This window comes from Aotus nancymaae, unplaced genomic scaffold, assembly GCF_030222135.1.
Source record: "Aotus nancymaae isolate 86718 unplaced genomic scaffold, 86718_ANA_hifiasm-v0.15.2.pri h1tg000108l, whole genome shotgun sequence".
NCBI classification, from domain to species: Eukaryota; Metazoa; Chordata; class Mammalia; order Primates; family Aotidae; genus Aotus; species Aotus nancymaae.
In genome coordinates this window covers 16,867,839-16,889,475 of record NW_026988523.1, presented here as the reverse complement: position 1 = coordinate 16,889,475, position 21,637 = coordinate 16,867,839, and the positions used below count along the sequence as shown (strand labels likewise).

At 34.0% G+C, this 21,637-nt stretch overlaps 1 protein-coding gene and 1 pseudogene across 10 annotated transcripts in view; one reads left to right on the top strand and one right to left on the bottom strand.

The window, feature by feature from the left end:
• The window catches only part of EDEM3 (ER degradation enhancing alpha-mannosidase like protein 3), a 67,432-nt gene that overhangs the window by 36,117 nt on the left and 9,678 nt on the right, over positions 1–21,637 (top strand). For 2 of the 10 annotated variants that reach the window (XM_021668064.2, XM_021668069.2), the window contains exons 9-20: positions 1,234–1,331; positions 3,201–3,326; positions 3,525–3,608; positions 5,118–5,201; positions 5,736–5,860; positions 9,919–10,084; positions 10,343–10,497; positions 11,672–11,828; positions 14,864–15,055; positions 16,327–16,492; positions 18,014–18,199; positions 19,467–19,514. In XM_021668064.2, the coding sequence (XP_021523739.1) occupies positions 1,234–1,331; positions 3,201–3,326; positions 3,525–3,608; positions 5,118–5,201; positions 5,736–5,860; positions 9,919–10,084; positions 10,343–10,497; positions 11,672–11,828; positions 14,864–15,055; positions 16,327–16,492; positions 18,014–18,199; positions 19,467–19,514 (1,587 nt within the window). The remainder of the gene's footprint in view (positions 1–1,233; positions 1,332–3,200; positions 3,327–3,524; positions 3,609–5,117; positions 5,202–5,735; positions 5,861–9,918; positions 10,085–10,342; positions 10,498–11,671; positions 11,829–14,863; positions 15,056–16,326; positions 16,493–18,013; positions 18,200–19,466; positions 19,515–21,637) is intronic. The other 8 variants (XM_012444453.3, XM_012444457.3, XM_021668068.2 and 5 more) reach the window with 8 other exon arrangements.
• Positions 12,125–13,957, bottom strand: LOC105711530 (ribosome production factor 2 homolog; annotated as a pseudogene).

The following is a 21,637-nucleotide window of genomic DNA, read 5'->3' as shown; positions in this document are numbered from 1 at the left end:
TGCACAATGTAATTTAATGCTAATCTAAGGAGTGTGTGTTGAGGGAAAGGCATAAATAAACATTAGTTAAATAATCTATACTTTGGATTTTTCCTCCTACTAACTGTATTATTTTTGGCTACTTGCATCTTTTTGTTTATATTGGCAAAAAGTTGAAGTCTTTGGGAACTTTGGAAATTAACATTACAGATTGCTTTGGAGCCCCTCAAACAGTATATTGCATCATTGTTCACTTTAGCAACAGATTTGGTGGTGATGGAGGGATGGGGTAGAAGTATGTAGAGGTAATTTTAAAGATAATTCATTATAAATTTTTTTTCTAATCTGTGTAAATTAATTATAATTGATTTTAATAATATAAAATATATTTTAAAATGTTTGAAGCTGTTGGAGGAGAGTTAACCATATATAATTCAGTAGGATTGTGTTTTACTTTTTGATGTAGGCATTTATGGTAAACAATGCCATTTGTGGCTTTTTCGTTGCTTTATCAAAATCTTAAGTTAGAAATTCTGTATTTGAAAGAAGACTCAATTTTCAGTGGCTTTATGAAGCAAAGTTAAAAACAAACATGGAAAAAGTAAAACCATTTGTGTCTTGTTTGCCACTAATTATATTCTCTTTAAGTGGGTGAAAGTTCTTTCATTCATTCATATATATATATATATATATATATATTTTTTTTTTGAGATGTACTCTGGCCCTGTTGCCCAGGCTAGAGTGCAGTAGTGCGATCTCAGCTCACTACAACCTCCACCTCCTGAGTTCAAGTGATCTCCTGCCTCAGCCTCCCAAGTAGATGGGATTACAGGTGCCTACCACCACGCGCAACTAATTTTTGTATTTTTAGTAGAGACGGGATTTCACTGTGTTGGCCAGGCTGGTCTTGAACTCCTAACCTCGTGATCCACCCACCTTGGCCTTCCAAAGTGCTGGGATTACAAGCGTGAGCCACCACTCCCAGCCGAAAGTTCTTTTATATTTTATTGTTACCCCTGCATCTTGTTAAATAACAACTGGTTTTGAGAATCAGGTAGTATGTTGTTTAGGGGTTAGTTAATTGTGCACATTTTCCGAAGTTTTATATTGATTATAAGAAGTTACAGTAGTAAGTTGTAGTGGTATCATTATGATTAGTCTGAATGTTTTCAGGTCTTGAAATCTTGACTAAGTGATTTTTTTTTTTTAAATCTGACAGTTCTTTAATGAAAAATCACATTTGTATTTCCATAGATAGTGGAGTAGGAGCAGGGATTGATTCGTATTATGAATATCTATTAAAAGCCTATGTCTTGCTTGGAGATGACAGTTTTCTGGAAAGGTTTAACACAGTAAGTTGATACAGTTTTATGTTAATTTTATAATCAATTTCATTTGAGTCTAGATTTTGATAGAAACTCCATTACCTGAATGACTTTGTAAAAATAATTTTTAAAATGTGTAGTGGTTTTGTGTCAGTATTCCCTGATGATGTTGGACAGGGACAGTGTAAAAAGTGACATATAGGCCGGGCGCGGTGGCTCAAGCCTGTAATCCCAGCACTTTGGGAGGCCGAGGCGGGTGGATCACGAGGTTGAGAGATTGAGACCATCCCGGTCAACATGGTGAAACCCCGTCTCTACTAAAAATACAAAAAATTAGCTGGGCACGGTGGTGCGTGCCTGTAATCCCAGCTACTCAGGAGGCTGAGGCAGGAGAATTGCCTGAACCCAGGAGGCGGAGGTTGCGGTGAGCCGAGATCGCGCCATTGCACTCCAGCCTGGGTAACAAGAGCGAAACTCCATCTCAAAAAAAAAAAAAAAAAAAAAAAAGTGACATATATTCAAAAAAGTTGGTTGATAAAGTAGTTTTATTTTTACCTTTTATCCGAAACTTTGCAGATCTGCCAATAAGTGATGTAATAAATTTGAGTTTTACCTAATCTTTATACAAGGATAAGAATTATGAAAATATGTTACTAGTTAGCTTTTTCCTTTGGATTCCAATTCTTTTTGAAATCTTGGAATTTTGGCTTAGTCTTTGATTACACTGAGGATACAGGGCTTTGGAGACCTTAGAGAAACTAATGAGTATTTATTTAAAAAGCAAGTCTTAAGACTGGCTCAGAATCACAGGCATATTTTTTGGGAAAAGTGGGAGGATTTTTAAACCCAGCTGAATCACCTTTTTAATTGAAGCAAACTGAAATTAATATAGCAAAGTCATTTCTTTGCTCACCTATCAGTTCATTCATGTTATATGTATGAGATGGTATGACATAGTGATTACAAGTATGGGAGATGTGCTGGTTTAAATTCTGATTATATCACCTACCAGTTTTGTGACTTTGGGCAAGTAACTGATACTATTTGCCTCTGTTTCTCATCTACAGAATGGGATACTAGTTCTATTTATAGGGTTATTGGGAGGATTAAATGAGTTTATGCATTCAGAGTGATTAGAGGAGTGCCTTTAACCTATGGCCAATATTCAATAATAGTGAGTACCTTATAGATAAATTTGCAAAAAAAGTTTTTGTTTTAATAAGTCATTCATTGAATACTTGATAAAATTATCACATAGATTGTTTATTAGATTTAACAATAATTTCTTGAGAATGGGGACAGATAATTATTTTTGTTGGCTTGTTATCACAACTCAGCCTATTGTCAAAGTTGAGAAATATCTAGGAGAAGAAGACAAAAGAAGGGGAAAAGAGTTTTCTAAGACCATGAAAAGCTGAGATAGCAAACCGTAAGAGTGGCAGCAGTGATTGCCTGCATTAGTTTAGATAGTAGTGAGTGCTAAAATATTGTTAGCTGAGAAAGGATCAAACTTCCAAGATACAGGAGAAAACACATTCTGTAATACAGAAGCTGATAGCTGTATTCCAGGGGGACCTACGAGCATCAGTGGGCTACAGATGTATCAACCATGGGCTAACACCACAGGAGATAGAGATGTTCAGCTCCGTTTTTCTCAGAAGACTCCATATTGCATATAGTCTTCAATAGTCTGAATCTGAGTTAGAGGACATAAAGGAGTACATACATATTTTAGAAAGATCTCCATCTAAAATAATTTAAATATTTATATAAATTGCTAATTAGTGAATTTATATATCAATTCTAGTTTAATTTCTATACAGTACTACTTAATGTGTTTAGAGTGGTACCCCTTTTTCCATCTAACTTTCATGAACACATGTTGTGATCTTTTAGCACTATGATGCCATAATGAGGTACATTAGCCAGCCACCTCTTCTACTTGATGTGCATATCCACAAACCAATGCTGAATGCTCGGACTTGGATGGATGCTTTGCTTGCCTTTTTCCCAGGCTTGCAGGTATAAAGAATTCTGTTTTCTTAATATAAACATAAGACAATGATGTTAATTAGGTGCATTTTTGATCTGTAAAACTGAACTACAAAACATAGTTGCAGTTCAGAATTGTATTGGTATACATTTTTCTGTTTATGTAATGATTAGAGATAAAAATCAGCTCATATTTTATTAAATAATTTTATTGTTGTTGATTTCTAGGTGTTAAAGGGGGATATTAGACCTGCTATTGAAACTCATGAAATGTTGTATCAGGTGATTAAAAAACACAATTTTCTACCAGAGGTAAGCAAATAATTTTTAGAATAATCTTACACACACACACACACGTACACATATATACCATTAGTTGCTAATTTAAAGGTAGAAAATGGCATCTTCAAGTCTTGTTGGTTCTTTTCATTTTTTTCCTATTATATAGTTTATTTTTGGTTTGTACAGTATTATATATTTTTTTTGCTTTTCTTTGTGTGTTAAGAGAAGTCTGATTTAGGGTAATGCTGACATTTTTTAAATTTTACGTAAAAAAAATTTCCAGCTTAGTGCTTCTCAGCTCTTCCTAACCTATGCCATTGTAATAGTTTGTCATTCTAACTCATATATATACCTACCAGCTAGGGAGATTTTGTCACTTTTTATTTTCTAACGCTTGTCTTATGAAAACTATATATATTAAATATACTTATGTTGTCCACACATGCCCCTTGGAAATGTAGAGAATGCCATCTCTTCCTCATGCTGATTGAGAATTATTCTTCCTGGTTTTTATATATTAGTAATAAATATTCTTGCTAGTTTGATATGACAAGATTTTAATAGCATACTTTTTGGCTTTCCAGAAATGTACCATTAAAAATTTCCAAATGTGTGTATGGCCTTGTTCTATCCCTGCTTATTGACTACCCTCTGTGAGATATCTAAGCATTCCACCAACTTAGAATGGTTCCTAAAGTGTTTGTTTTGGAAAGTATAGTTTTATTAGCCTTCAGGTGAGTAGGACTGTGCATTGTAGAAAATTCATATCCATACAGAATAAACTGAGGTTTCAACTGATACATCTATCACAAATGAAGTTTTTCTTTAGTTCCCATAAAAGTTTTTGTTTGCTTTTATTTTTATTTTCTTTTAAAAACCAGTTGATTATGTTATTGAATAAATTTCAAATAGAGTAATTTTATTTATTTTTAAATAATGCCCTGTCTTAGTCCACAAATGATTTGAATCTATTATAAAAGAAAATATAAGCTAAAATAGGAAATATCTATGTTTGCACATTGCTAAAAGAGATATTAAGTGTTCTTGCCACAAAAAAAGATATGAGACAATGCATATGTTAATGAGCTTTATTTAGCCATTTCATAGTGTATACATATATCAAACATCATGTCATATACCATAAATATATGTCACTTTTATTTGTCGATTTAAAAAATTTAAAAAGAAATATGAGAACTAGGGAAGGAATAATTAAGAGGAAAGAGTAGAGAGAAGGATAAAAAGAAAACACAATTATGTTGACTACCAGGACCTATGTAGTGACATTACTGAGTTTCATTACTGAGTTTTTCTGTGTTTGCTAATAGCCAGAATGATCATTTAAAAAATAATCCATTTAACTGGTAAAAATAGCAGCCTTTGCAAAATGAATTGTTATTTTAAGCAATGAAAATTGCTGTTTTTGATGGAAATGTTATGATTGCTATTTTAATTCCTTTTACTTACTTATATATATTCTAGAACTACTTGTTTATTTAATCACATTTTTTATGCCTATTTGTGTGTTGTTTTGTTCAGGCATTTACCACAGATTTCAGAGTACACTGGGCTCAACATCCTTTACGACCAGAATTTGCAGAAAGTACCTACTTCTTATATAAAGTAAGAAAACATACCCCACTTTACTTTTCAGCCCCCATTTTCTGTCGCATCTCTCACTCTTTTATAATAGTAGTTGAGTTTTCAGAGTCCCCTTTTTATGTTATAATGGTTGGATATATCGTGGTTCTTACTCATCTAGTCCATAGAATTATTGAATGATGCAAGAATTGACATGTAAGTTTTTTTTTCTTTAAAAAATAGTATGTAAACATTTCTTTAAAGAGAAATTTTATGTTCTAGAATTGCTTTCTAAAACATATCTCTTGCCTTTTCTCAATCAGGCAACATTTCTGAGCATTAGAAATTTAATCTAAAAACTAAGGTTATATAGTTAAATTTTACAATTGTATATTTAAGAAATTCTGTAAAGCAGATTCATGGCTTTTTTTCAGAACTCAGTTCTGTATAATTTGTTCCAGTGCCTGATACAGTGCCTGGCACCTAGTAGGTACTCAATAAATATTTGATAAATGAATGGATATGTGGTAATATATACGCTATGTATATGTATACATATATTCTCCTTTTTAATAGGCTACAGGAGATCCTTACTACCTTGAAGTAGGGAAAACACTTATTGAAAATTTAAATAAATATGCTAGAGTGCCTTGCGGATTTGCTGCCATGAAGGATGTTCGTACTGGAAGTCATGAGGACAGGTAAAACAATTACTACCATCCCCTTTCCTCAGGGTCACTCTGAAACAACACAAAATGCAACTACCATTTAGGATTCAGATAAGTTTAATTCTTTTACAAAGGATCGAAACCTTTGTTCATTGTGATTACTTTTTTAAACTGTTGGATAGACTAATCTTAATTTGTTTGAAAAGTTTATATTTTTATCATAGCGTTTGGCTTATAGTAGATGCTCAAATGATTTTTAAATGAATGAATGAATGATTGTTAAATATCAGAACCTTGGTATTAGGACTGTCTAAAATGTTGCTTTTTTCTTCTTTGATAATAGTTTCCTTTTTTATTACATAAGATGTTAGAAATTACCAAGATGATGAATGATCTGGAATATGATTTGTGTTCAGCCAAGAATTCCTCAAAAGCTGTGTGTACTCTTACCGTTGCTGACTTGCAGGAGTGGGAAAGACCAGTGGTAGTTTCTGTTTATTAGACACTGGATAGATGTAGATGGCATGTAGTATTCAAGCTATAAAAAGTGCTCTATATGAAATTCACAAGCATTCTGCTTATTCTAAGAGCACTTCGCTGGTTATCACATCTCTAAAAGAATGCTAAAGCTTGTTTGTCCATTTGGTTAGCGAGTGTTCATTCCAAAAATATTTGCTGAGGACCCCTATGTGCCAGGGCTCTTACTAGTTTTTGAGGATTAAAGATAAGAAGATATGTCCTTTCTGTCTTTGAATCACTGAAGGCAGGCCAACAACCAGACTTTTAAAACATTGTATACATGTTATGAAACATATTACAGGGGCATGAAACACAGGTTGGGATGTGATAGTCAACGAAGGGTTCCTGAAGGATTCTGTACCCTCAAGGATAAGCAAGAATTAGAAGAAGAAAGATGTAATAGAAGTTCCAGGCAGCGAGACTGAAGACATGAGAAACACAGCACTCATCTTCTACCCATTGAGTTGTCCCTTAGTTCTTCGCTTTGTGTTCAGAGAGTGGTTAATTATGCTTGGAATCTCCATCCCTAACCACAGCAAATGAGAAATGGTTAGGTTTCTGGAAGGAGGCATACAGATAATAGCAAAAAATAAAAGCAGATAACTTGTGTATTTGCCTGTAACATTTATTGACTGTTTTCTGCACTTCAGTCTTCTAAACATTTTATATGTTTAACTAATTTGACCCTTACAACAGTCTTCTGAAGTGTAGTATTACAGTCTTCATTTTAAAGGTGAAGAAACCAAGGGAGAGAAGTTAGGGAACTTGCCTAAGGTCACACAGTAGTAAGATTAAGTCAGAATTCTAATCTAGGCAGATTGGCTCTTGACAATGATGCCATACTGGCAGTTCATTAAAGAACAATAATTAGGCACTTACTATATGCCACACACTGCACTTAAGTATGGGGTAAAAAGATAAAATAGAACCAGTCCATGTGTCCCCATGACTTGTAATAGGTGTGTAAAGAAATAACCATGTGATATATTCTAAAGTACAAAAGAGATAACAGGTTGAAGAATTACAGAGGAAGACATGATTTTCTGTTTAGAGTTCCATTTTTCAAAATGTAACATCCTTCTTTTTTTTCCCCCCACCAAATACTCCTTTTATGACATTGTTTCTGGACCTCTTACCACTGACATTGCCCTATTCTGATTGTATTCCAGTATATACAATAACTTAAAATGTCATGTCCAGTATTAGCCATACTCAAGATGTGTCTGGCACAACAGCACAATAACTGTCTGGATTCAGGCAAAGGATCACTAATTTTCTATGAGGTTGATGAGTTTCCACCCTCTATCCAGTTGAGGACCACTGCTTCATTGACTCACTGTTCCTCAGGGGATCATTGCGCCTCTCAGATGTGCTTAGCCAAACAAAAGGTTGAGAACTACCCTTCCTCATCATATTGTGTTATTAGATGTGCTTTAGATTTTTTAGGAGCTTTATTACATTCAGCTCACAGTGAGCTTGTGACCAACTAGCTTCACATACTTAACTGTGTGGTCTGCTGGCAAATGTTCTCCACCCTGTTCTTGAGCAGCCAAGTTTTCTTATTTTAGTATAAACTTAGAATTTTTATACTTAGCAAAATTTCATTTCATTTTGTTTTGTTTCTAGATTTTGGTCTAGGGGTTGAATCTCATTAGCTAAACTACCAGTTTTTAATGATCTATAGTTTAGATAAGCATGACTAACATTTTTTCATCCAAATTGTTGAGAAGAATTTTGGTTGGACCACAACCAGTGCCTCATGGCATTGCACTTGAGAGCTTTCAGTTACATGCTCTTTGCATGCAGTTATTACCCTATAGTTCTACTGGCACTGTCAGTATCCTCCAGCTCACCATCATCTACACAGACACACACACACACACACATACTTTTCACAATGGAAATATCTGTATTTTCCTAATAATAATTACTAAAAAGAATGTAAATGGCAAAAATAATAGGAAAATATTTGCTAAGACACTCTCCCCTACCTGCATACGATTACCACTGTTAGCAATTTTATAAAGGCTTCTAGACCTTTTAATGCCTGTGTATTTCCATTTATATATATGTTTATGATTTTAAAATACAAAATAGATCATATGATCTGATACTCTACTTGGTAGCTTTGCCCAATTCATATTGTTGTTATCTTACCATGCCTTGTTCTTTTCTAATATTTACAAATTGTTTAATTGTAAATTGTCTATATAGTATTTGCTAATTATCAATATCCTCCTCATCTACTTACAGTTCTCAGGATAGCATTTGCTCATGTAATAACTGTTGGTCCGTCAGAAAAGGTTAAATTACGATAAATGTATTTCAGATTAACAGGAAAGTGTTTTTATATAGTCTAAAAAGATTAATATCAAAAATAGCCAAAAATGTTTTGAAACATTACAGGTGAGTTTTTGTTCCAAAATAAAAAATTTTATATATGTAGGAAAAATGATAACTGTAGTTTCAATCTCATGTATGCCAGATGCTACGCCAAATAATTGACATTTACTATCTCATTTAGTGTTCACACCAAAGCCATGAGTGTATTTTTATATTCTTTATAACAGTATTCTTCTGTTGAAGAAGAATTAACTGAAGAATAAACTGAAGCTCATAGTCATTATATAATGTCCTCATGGTGGCAGAACTAATTAGCAGAAGATCTTTCTAATTCCAAAGCCCATGTTCCTTATCTCTGTGTTCTACGGCCTCTCCAGTTCATTCTTTAATCATGCTATTTAAACTTGTATTTAACTTAGTAAACATTTATTGAGTGCCTACTATGTGCCAGGAATTGTGCTTGGCCAGAGGTATGAAACTGTGCAACCTGTTCAGTAAACTAGAAGTTATTTATTACTGCCAAAACCTAGGATGCTTTGGGGAATAGTAAATTAAATTTGATGTTACTGTGACTCCATCTACCAGCTGTGCTCTTTTCCTGACACTTTTAATTTAACTTTTCTTAAATTGTTGTTAAAACAGTATAATGTTAAATCATATGTAAAAAGACATATAGTTTACTCTCTTTATTTCTCTACATCCCCTTCTTAACAGGTAAATAAATATTTAGAATGTTATAATTGTAGCCCATGTGACTTTGTATTGTACTTTTTTCATGTAACTTTACCTTTAAAGCCTTCTTTTTAAATCACTTAAATAGCTACGTAATAAATTCCATCAAATTTTTATGACTTTTTCCACTTCTTTCGTTGAAGATTCTTACATGATTCTCACTAGTAAAATTCATCAGTTACCTCCCTGCTGTAGATTCTCTATAGAAGAAATGGAGAACTTACCTTCATTGAAAGGCCTGTGGAAAAATCTTGTCTGCATTATTGACAAGATTCAGTATATTGGTGTGGTAAACAGTTCCTCTGGTCTTTTTCATTAACATGGAATATACTTGGAGTCAAAGTTATTCTGCCCCTGGGAGATTGATACATTCTGTAGTTCTTTGAACTTCTAAATTGGTATAGATAGGATTATTAACCTTGACTCTATGGCTTTCATATAGTTGGCATTCAAATTATTTTTATCTATTTATATTTATTTGTGACTTTTTATTTTAGAATGGATTCTTTCTTCTTGGCTGAAATGTTTAAATATCTTTACCTGTTATTTGCTGATAAAGAAGACATTATTTTTGACATAGAAGATTACATCTTTACAACAGAAGCTCATCTGTTACCTCTTTGGCTATCTACTACAAATCAAAGCATCTCTAAGAAGAATACAGTGAGTTTTTAAATTAAATGTCTTATTCTCTTTTTATTTCTATATGTTTTATTTTTCCAAGTGAAGAGTAATCCATGGCTAGAATATAATAAATATGTGTATGATAAGAAACTAAATATATACATTTTCTTATTTTGTTTTCTTTTATTGCATCCTGTATATACTTATATATTTCATTAACTGTTTCCTTTTAAAAATTATGTTAAGTAAAATAATTATTTCTGTTTATATAAATGCATAAATGTTTTTATATTGTAGACCTCAGAATATACAGAACTGGATGACAGTAACTTTGATTGGACTTGTCCAAATACTCAGATCCTCTTCCCTAATGATCCACTGTATGCTCAAAGTATTCGTGAACCCTTGAAAAATGTGGTGGATAAGAGCTGTCCTAGAGGCATCATCAGAGTGTAAGATGTATTATTTTATATTTGCTAATATCAAAGTTATTTCTTAATAAATGACAGAGAACTTAGGGATCTTTAACAACCACCAAGAAGACATTCATGTAGGCCAAAAATGTTGAGGTAAGTAGCCTATCACTGGTTAAAATAAAAATTATTAGTAAAGTTAGATAGTAAAGCTTGTTTTGCAGTAATATATTTTTTATTATGGAACCTTTCAATATATCTTTTGTTTTATGAACTAAAGTAATAATAGTGGGCAGCATGTAACAGTTTTTAATTTCTATAAGTCATTTTTCATGGAATAGTTTCATCAAATATTTTCTGACTGGGCATGGTGACTCACGCCTATAATCCCAGCACTTTGGGAGGCCGAGGTGGGTGGATCACGAGGTCAAGAGATCGAGACCATCCTGGTCAACATGGTGAAACCCCGTCTCTACTAAAAATACAAAAAATTAGCTGGGCATGGTGGCACGTGCCTGTAATCCCAGCTACTCAGGAGGCTGAGGCAGGAGAATTGCCTGAACCCAGGAGGCGGAGGTTGCGGTGAGCCGAGATCGCGCCATTGCGCTCCAGCCTGGGTAACAAGAGTGAAACTCCGTCTCAAAAAAAAAAAAGATTTCCTTTTGTCTATAGTTTCTGTTTAGTGAAAATACAGGTATTTTGTTTGTTTTGATTTGATTTTTTGAGGGAGTACTTATTCTTGCTTGTTAAAATTGTTGGGCTTAATGAGTTCATTTTCTGACGAATGGTTATATTCAAAAGGCCATTGCAAGGATTTTTTTAAAAATTGTTTTTACATAAATGTTGTTATTCACTGATGCAAGTATTGATTTGATTTTAAAATATTGGGAGAAAAATCTGTGTTTTTAAAGGATAACATCAATAGTAACAAATCCCCAAGCCAACTTGTTTTGTACCTTTAAATAGCGTTCTGTTGACTAATAGTGCCTTATGTAGATAATAGACATACTTTTATAACTAGAAAATGTTATATTTGAAAGTTATACCACTTGTTAACCTAAATTATATGTAAGAAAATACTTGTTTCCAGTTATTCCAGTTTCACTAGTTCTAAAACTAGCAATTTTGCAAGTAACATTATTTTTATTTGGCATGTATTTTTTTGCCAATTGTAACTCATAGTTTTTTAAGCCTTGCCTGTAATTACTTTTAGCAGAGAGGAGAGTTTCAGGAGTGGAGCTAAACCCCCTCTGAGAGCCAGAGATTTCATGGCCACTAACCCTGAGCATTTAGAAATCCTGAAGAAGATGGGGGTGAGTTTGATTCACCTCAAAGATGGGAGAGTCCAGTTGGTCCAACATGCAATCCAAGTAAGACATTGCTACACTAATTAGATACCGTCTCCACCCTGCTTTCTTTGGTCGCATTAGCTTTAATAAGATACTGGCATTCAACTTTTTAAACACTTTAAATATATTGTTTAAAGTGAGAGAATGAGAATTTTAGGACTTGGAAGTATCTTAGAGAGTCATCTAATTCAACTCCTTTATACTATAAAGCAATTAAATGAATCAGAGAGAGGTTGGGTAATTTGCTGAAGTTAATATAGTCAAATGTAGGACTCAAATCGTAAGTTTTCTGTTTCTCAGTCCATTGGCTTTCCTCTATTTTATTTACAATGTAACTTGAAAAGCTAGTAATTAGTTTTAATATTCATATCTCTGTTTTACATCATTTTAGTTTCCAAAGAGCTACTGAGTCTTTTTTTTTTTTAAATTCCATTAATTTTTAAAATTCTTTTTGACCTTTTCTCCTGGTCTTCTGTTATCCTTTCTGCAGGTCGCTTCTTCACCCCCTTCATTTTCCTGGTTTGTAGTTTGCTTAGGTCTTGCTTCTGCATATGAATCCTTCCATAAGTTGTACCAAAAGTATCATGGGAGATATTTTTCTTCTTTTTGGCTTGAGAGCTTTTGGCATTTTCATAGATAATTTATAAAAGTCATCTGATGCCAGGTGTGTCCTCCTCAGAATCAGATCCAATTAGGGTCCCATTTCTTCCAATGCAATCTGTGGTGTTCAGCAACCAGATTTCTTTAACAGCAGCTTATAGCTTCTAAAGTAAATCCTCCCATTCAGTGCAGTGAAGTGTAGAATATACTCTAATCCAGCCAGGCGGATACTTGATAGTGTAGGGCCTCTGAAGAAATCAGTAAAAAGACTTTTTAGTCTTCTATAATCTTCTGTTACATCGAAATCATCACCAGCAAATACTAGCATGGGTTTTGTTCCCTCAGGACATTTACTGTTCTATTAATGTCTTTTAGAGAGACAAAATTCTCAATACCTAATTCAATCATACCCAGCACATGGTAGTCATACACATGACCTTTGACTAGATTATTTGGCCACTTCTTGTTATGGGAGCCAAACATGAATAAAGAACAGTCAGACTTATTTGAAAAGAATTCCAGTGATGTCTGATTCTGAAAAGGTCTTGTAATATTTTTCTTTTTATACAGTATACCGTGTGGTTTTTTCAGTGCATGCACATCTTTAAGTACTTGTGTCACTGTTGCATTTGCATTTCCCCCTTCAATCAGCATGGCATTTTTAATATTTTCATTGAGTTTCAGTTCTCTCTTCTCAAGGAATCTCTTGGCTGTTTTCGTTTTGGGCTTTACAACTCGATCCAAAGCGAGGATTGCTGTTGCTACCTGCAACTCTTGACTAGGTGAATACACGTGCACCTGACCTGAGTCTTAAGTATTTTGTTCATCATAGGCGTTTATTTGTCTGTGCCTAGGAAAGATAACATGTCTTTTTAAGAAATTGTTACTGATTTTTACTTTAAAAGTTTTTATAACATGAAGTCTTTAAATTATTTACCTTATTAGTATATTGATTCTGAGAAAACCACATAGTTTACTGAGTAATTTTTAACCTAGAACCATATTCAGGTATCCCTTAATCTCAAATTCAGCCCTCCCACAACTGCATCACACCCTCAAGTTTTCATCTCATCCATCTTCTTGCCACATTCTTCCTTCTTTTAAGAGTGTTCCTCTTCCTTATGTTTGATTTGCCCTCACTCCCAATAGTGGGAATGACATCTCTTGTGACAGTGCTTTTACTTAGTTAGGCTGCCAATGACATTGTTAACCACCAAGTGGCCTCTTAATCCTTCTGTGATTTAACTTTTCTGTAACTATTGGCTGAACCCTTCATAAAACATTTTCCCTTCTTGGCTTCCAGGATATGTCAGCAACAAAGTTCTTCTACTTCTCTGTTTATTGCTTTGTAGCTCTCCTTGGCCCAACCTCTCAGTGTAAACAGTTTCCAAGAATCTAGATGATAGTCTTTTCTCTATATACTCTTCTTCAGCGGTTTCACCTATTTCTATAAGCTTAGTTACCGTCTTTATACATATGACTTCTTAGATATGTATATGAATCCTGATTCCTAACTTTAATACTAAATTCAGCTTTCATCTACCTGTCATACGTCTTATATCTCAATCTCAATCTGTCCAAACTTGAATTATCTCTTTCTTGTTTACCCTCTTTCTGCCCTCACCTCAACCTTTTTCCTTCTTTGGTTCTCCCTATCAGTACAACCTATCATCATTCTGTAAGTTATCAAAGTTAGAAATTTCAGGGTAGGTTTTAACTTTTCTCTGTCTCCCAGTTTCTCTCTGTCCTTTCCCATCCTCTAACTCCTATCATGTCTTGATTTTTCCTGTAAAGTGTAAGGAATCATCTTCTTTTTTCTATTATAGTCAGTCATTCAACTTTCCCTTTGTTAAGACTCAATTCAAATGTCATTCTAAATCTTTCCCAGGAACACACAAGCAGAATCAGTTGTTCCCTGGTCTGTGCTCTTTTCCACTTTCCCACTTGAGAAGTTTTATCATAGCTAACTTTACATGTCTTTCTCCTCCAGACACAAACTGATTAAGGACTGTCTCTCCAGTGCCTAGGCAAGTGCTGAGATGGAATAAGTGCTTGACACATAAGTTTTGAATCAAATTGAATCTGGTTGTTCACTATTTCAAGGAGGGAAAGTGTGGGTCAGGTATGAGGTTTATTTCTTCAGAGGGAAAGCCAGTGGGGAAAATAAGAAAAATGAGCATTTGAGCACTTGGTAGAAGTCCTGTTCTCAATCTGAATCAAAAATGGTTTATAGAATAGTGAAAATGACATTGATTAAAAAAAAATACAGATATTTTCAGAAATATTATTTCTAAAAGTATTATTTTTGAGGACAAATAAGGTCATAAATACTTGGTGGTGATCTAAAGTGAAAGAAGTTTTAGAGTAGAATACTACAGTACAGTGTCTTTAGGAAGTCAAAAAATTGGTGGAAGTTTCCAGAAAGGAAGGATAAAATGAATCTGTTTTTTTCATAGGCTGCTAGTTCAATTGATGCTGAAGATGGGTTGAGGTTCATGCAGGAGATGATTGAATTGTCAAGTCAGCAACAAAAAGAACAGCAGCTGCCTCCACGAGCTGTACAAATTGTTTCCCACCCATTTTTTGGCAGGGTAGTATTGACTGCTGGACCAGCTCAATTTGGGTTGGATTTGTCTAAACATAAAGAGGTATGTATACTTAAAATATAGTTTTTGAAACTGAATTTAAAATGTTAAGTATTGCCTCATTTCTTAGTCTCTTCTCTAATTTAGTAATTTTAATGTATTTTAAACACCGAAATAGTCTCCTGGATTTAAGTAAAGTAAAAGCATATCTTGAAAACTTTGAGTCATAATTTACATATTTAACATGCTTATAGAATTTTAACCAAAATATTATTGAGGTTATATCCAATTTCTTGGTCTATTTTCTAATTCAGTACCTTTAATTGATCTAAAAACTTTAGGCTTTCTAAAAGCCATTAGGATCTTTCTTTGAACAAAAATCTAACCCAGGAGCTTAACGTAGAAAACAGCTAAAAGCACAGAAGCTCTGGAGAAAGGCTGGGACCCTGAGGTTCCACTGGGCAAACTTTGAAGATCACTAAGCTAGTCCATCCTCTATAGTTATAATGTAGACAACAAAGACATAACTAAACAATTCACAAGTTCATCTAATTAATTGATTGCAGAGCTGGGACTAGAGCCCAATTATCATGACAATCTAAAGCCAATGTTCTTTTCACTCTATTACTCCTAATTTAGACTTTTTTCTCCTGTGTATTTTAAACCATGTAGAAGCTATACAGATTGATTCATTCAGCTGTCGATTGAGTGCCTGCTGTATAGTCTGTGCACTGCTTGCTATATCAGTTTACAAAACCAATGAAGATCCATGCCCTTAGGGAATTTACGTTTTAGGAGAATGAAGGATATTAAAACATCTTTATAGTAATGTCTTTAAAAAATCAGTTTCCTTGGTGGATTTAATTTTTCTGGGAAAAATAACTGCTTGGAGATCCATATAGACTAAGTCCATTTTTTTTCCTCTTTCAAAAACCTTTCTGGTTACCAGTGCACATTTCAAATTGGTTCCCAGCTATTATAAATGTAGTGAATCTGCCTATAGATCCTAACTTTGCCACTTACTAACTTGTGTTAACATTGTGAGCAAATGCATAACCTGAGTCTCAATTTCCCCATATGAGAAATGGAAATGTTATTTGTATTGTTTTGCTCAGGGTCATTATAAGTATCAGATTTTGTAGTTTATGTAAAAATGCTCACTAGAAACATTGATTGAATAGTGTGATATGCAAAATGTTGAAAACAAATTTATGCTGAATATATATTAGATATGTTATCATTAGAAAAGAAATGAGTTATAGTTCTCTTAAAGCTCTAGATATTGAGGTTTAATGAGAAGACTAAAGTATTTAAGTTAGTTTGATTTCTGACAGACAAGAGGATTTGTTGCAAGCAGTAAACCATACAATGGTTGTTCAGAGCTTACTAACCCTGAGGCAGTGATGGGAAAAATCGCACTGATACAAAGAGGACAGTGCATGTTTGCAGAAAAGGCACGCAACATCCAGAATGCCGGAGCCATTGGTGGCATTGTTATTGGTAAGAAATCCTCCATGTCATTGTGTTGACTTACGGGTAGATAATTTTTAGGATTTTTTTTCTTTTATTTTCTAAAATTTTATCAAAGAGTTTGTCATATTTCTTTTTTACCTCACCTAGACAACATAAAGGATAGGTAATTCAATGACTCTTAATTTCTAGATGTCTAACATATTTTTTAAATGTCTGGACTTGAGTTTCTGTATATTAATGTCAGTCAAAATATTTGGGGTTAGGTGTGAGGGTGAGGTAGGACTGAGTGGTAAAAACGTTCAGTACCATGGATAAGAAAATGTGCCCATGAGATCCATCACCCCTAAAGGGTAAGAATTACACTGTGCCACCTCCAGTGGGGAGCCAATGAGAATTTCCATTACTCCACAAAGACGCAGGCTTTGGAGGCAGACACATGAGAGCATGGTTCCTGGCTCTACCACAAAATTGCAGTGTAACCTTGGCCCAGCTTCAGTTTTTTAATCTGTCTATTTAGTAGAATAATTTTTGAGCTCTAGTGAAAGTGATAATAAATATCTTTTAGGTGATTGTAAGGTTTCAAGATAATATGTATAAAATTTCTTGGCAAAATCGCAGGCATAGGATAAGTACTGCTATAACAGTATTTACAGTATTGTTAGCAGATCTTTATCCCCTTGGATCTTTTTCCACTGAAATAACAAATTGCCCTGCTAACTGAAACAGTCTTTCTGTGTGCCAGCTTCATGTCCCCCCCAGAGACTCAGAGTCACGTAGCCATCTTTTGTCTAATCAGTTATTACTAAGAGGATCGGTCATACATTCTGCACTTAGCAGGAACTGTGACAGCAAGTCCCCTGAGACGGGACAGACAGTTTCTTCTGCGAGCTGGAGGTGGCCATGATTGTTGTCTCCAGAAAAACAGCATGTTACTAGTACTACTACTATTAGTAGTCCTACTACTGTTATTTAACCAGTGCAAAATAGCAATACTGATTAGTTCAGCTTATAGAGGAAAAAGCACTATAGTCATAACTATTCTTTGTGTGCATTACATAAAAAAGAACTATCCGTATTTAGTTTGGTAAAACAGTGTAATCATGCCACTGGTGGAAATTTTAAACAATAAAATTCATTCATACTTCTATCACTATACTCCAAGTCATTGAATTTTTTCATTTCTAGGCTTTTCCATAAGCATATGAAATTTTTATAGTCATAATCATAGAATTCTGGATTCTACTTTTTTAATGCATTGTTATTCTGTGAGTCCTATCAAGTAGGTCATTATAATTTACTTATAATGGTATACAGTTGTTTACAGTTATAACTAGTAAAATTCTTTGGGCATAGAGCTTTTTGCTTCTTTTGTATTATTTCCTTTGGATACATTTCTATGAGAATTAGTGGGTCTAAAAGTTATGTTTGTTTTTATGATTCTTGATGCATAAAATTAATTCTGTCATTGTAAAAATCAGTAGCAACTGGTAGATAGATCTTTTTAATGGCTGGGGGTTTTGATGTTTGCTGTATTTATTTTCTGGCTAGATGACAATGAGGGGAGCAGCAGTGATACTGCCCCTCTGTTCCAGATGGCAGGTGATGGAAAGGATACGGATGACATCAAGATCCCCATGCTGTTCTTATTCAGCAAAGAAGGAAGTATCATACTGGATGCCATCCGGGAATATGAGGAGGTAGAAGTGCTCCTTTCTGATAAAGCAAAAGATCGAGGTAAGAGTAAAATACCATTTGTTTTTTATAATGCAACTTAGTATTGATTTTGCTAGTTTGATAACAAGAATGAATAACACAAAATTTTTTTTGGTTCACTGGTAAAAGTAAAATTTTTAGAAGATGATTTCAAAATATATTTTTCTTTGAGAAATAAGAATAAAACATTTTGCTTTGTTTTCTGAATTAGGATGTTTTTAGAAATATATTTTTATGTGTAATTTGTAATTTTTTTCATGAGTCTGTTCAGTTGATAAAAATACAAGAGAGTACTTCTGGATGTTAAAGCCATTTTAACATCCAGAAATATTCACCGTTTTATAAGGAATAAGAAGACATACATAGAATGTTGTATACAATATAGACAGTAGTTGGTCTCAACAGGCCACCTATAATCAAATGACTACTGTCTTGGTGAAGGCAATAGAAGTCTAGCAGCTTATTCCCAATGAGATCTAAGTTTATCACATGGATATTTATAAGAGTTACCAACGGCCGTTTCTGAAAAACAAGATAGCTTGTGTTAATTTATGAGAGTAGATAGTCGTCTCTAGACCAAAATGTTTGTTAGTAATTTGAAATCTCTTTGAAACCCAAATTACTGTATAAATGCAAGGACTTACTAGCATTCTTACATAGTTTCACACCCAGGGATAGAGTCGAGAAATGAGGGAAGATGAGCCTTCAGACCCAGGCTGTGATCTTGCTTGTGGTAGCAGTCTTTCCTGTCCGATGGAGAGACCCATAGAGAGAGCTGAAGTCCTCCCATACCCTTAAATACATGAAGTTGTATAATAGTACAGGATTGTTATATCCCTGGAGTGTTTGATAGATATGTAGGAATCTGATTCAATTCAGTGTGACTTCCAAGTGGGACATTTTTCAAAAAAAAAGTTTGGTGATGATCATGCTAACATAATCATGCTAGCCTAATTTTGGCTTCTTGTATTGCTTTATTCGTTGAGATTTTTTGAAATGTCAATTATTTAAGAGCATTTATGTCAAGAAAGAGCAATGGAGTGAGTGAGTAGGATGTTTGTATATAACAGTGTATACATGGAAACAGAACAGAATACACAGGTTTTCTAATCTTAAATCCTCTGTATAACTGATTTTTTTTTTCCTGGGCTCTTTTCTAAACTCAGATCTTCTTGCCTGCAAATACGCATTTAGGTACATCTAACGTAGGCCAATTACTATTTCATGTAACTCTTTAATGCATTTGCTTTTTTTCCCCCCTTATTTCGTGCTACCACTGGAATTTCAGCAGCAATATTAAAAGGTAAAATGATTCCAAGCTACATTATTAATAGTAGTAAGTATCTTGCATTAATAAGCCTTAAATTATATATGTATATATGTATGTGTGTATACACACACATATATACATATATATACACAAGTACATGTACTTGTGTACATGTTCATATGTACACAGTACATATATTATTTTGTTTCAGTGGATACTGATATCTGTTGTAATGTAATTAGATTATTTTCATGTCTAGTCAGCTGTCACATAATAATAGATTTTAATTGATTCTGTCATAACAAATTGTAATAATTATACATCCCATGTAATAGATGAATTCTATGTCTATGTCCATGTAAGAGTCACTCTAACAAAGGCATTATTATTTCGGTATTTATTACTTTGATCACTTTTTATTAGAACATAAGGTAAAATATTTAAGGTCTTGACTTGTTTTAAAAACTGTGTGTGTGGGGTACATGGGTTAGGACTACAGGCTTATGGTAAAGCATGTGCTTCCTATACCAGAGAAAAGGCATGAGACATGATTTTACTAGAAAAAAAAAATCTTGGAGAGTAGTATCCCCTTAAGGACCTTTCATTAAAAGGACATTATTTAAAAGATATTTTTTGAAAAGTTTTGGTAGTCTATAAATGTATTGAACTGTGATTGTTATAGAGTGATCTTTTGATAGAAGTATTGAAAACCTCCCTTTTTGTGTAAAGCCCTTTAGAGAACTATACAGCTATATTAATTAGCAGCAAGATACAGCATAATTGTTAGATTTATTAATGTAACAGAAATCAGTGATAATAGTTTTATGAAATCAACAAATTTATTCACTAGAATAGTATCCTAAGAGGCTACACAGTCCATAGTGGTTATCATTTGTCCTGTACCATTACCACGTACATCAGTGTTTCTCCCTGCATCAGAATCAACCTATATACTTGTTAAAAGTGTTAGCTTCTGATTCCTGCTCCAAATATTGAATCAGACTTTCTGAGTGCTGGGAATCAGAATCTGAAACTTTGGACAAACATCCTAGGTGACTGTGTTGTAGCTGCTTCCTCAGCTACACTTTGAGAAATACTGAACAAGATTCAGAAAGCACCCCTTTCTGTCTCCCAACTATGTATCTGGCCGTACTGTACCATCACAGGCACTAGTTAATGGATTATATAAGTACACTAAATAATAACATCCTTAAAATCTGAACAATAAAACGTTCTCCAGATTGCCTTTTCTAGAAATGTCATTCCACAAATCCATATTTTTCCCTGTGAAGTCACACAGTGCTGATTTAGCCGTCCTTTTCATATATTAACACAGAAAATAGAAGCCCTAAAAAGCCTTCATTCCTGTCTTACTCTGATAAGTCCATGCTATTAGTATAGACATATCTGAAACTGTACTGCTAGCAGAAATTTTCTGGTTATTTTATTACACCTTCTTCTTTAGAAGCTAAAAGGCATTAGCATTTTTATCAAGTGGTGTTGCTTCCTTAGATCAAACCTGTGACACTTCTGAAAGTTAAGCTATCCACAGTCTATTGTTGAACAGAATTTTCCCTATCATATCTCTCAGCGTTTCATTTTTCCAGAATTTCACTTCATAAAGGTACTTAATTATTCCAACCCTGTCCCTACAAACAAAAGGCAATGTGTTGTTACCTTTGGGTCTAAATTGAAGTAGTTTACAATTAAATTGCCTTTTTTCAGTAGTATTTCTCACAGGGAAGAAACATCAGCATTTTTAAGTTCCAATACATTGTCATGCTTGCAACTTAAGAGTGTGAGCCTGTAGTGCCTTAAGGACTCTAGACAGATGTTTTCAGCCTACTCTATTTGTGTGTATCTGGTAAAGAGACAGAGAAAACAAAAGAAAGAAAAAGAAAGTTCCATTCTTTGCCCTGCTCTGATTTAAGTCAGGCAGGGCCACTTTTCCTGATTATCCTCCACTGAACTTGATTGGGATGAATGTTCTACAGCTGAACCGTAGACCTGTTGGAAAGGATTTGATCCAAGGAGAAAAATCTAGGACATACGCAGATAAACTCTACCTGGAGAGAAACATTTGAAACATTCTTCTTAGCAGAGTTGATACTTAACCTCCCCTCTCTATCCAAGGCATGTTTTCTCATGCATTTTCACATTTGCACCGTCTCTTCCCTTTTTCTGGAAGT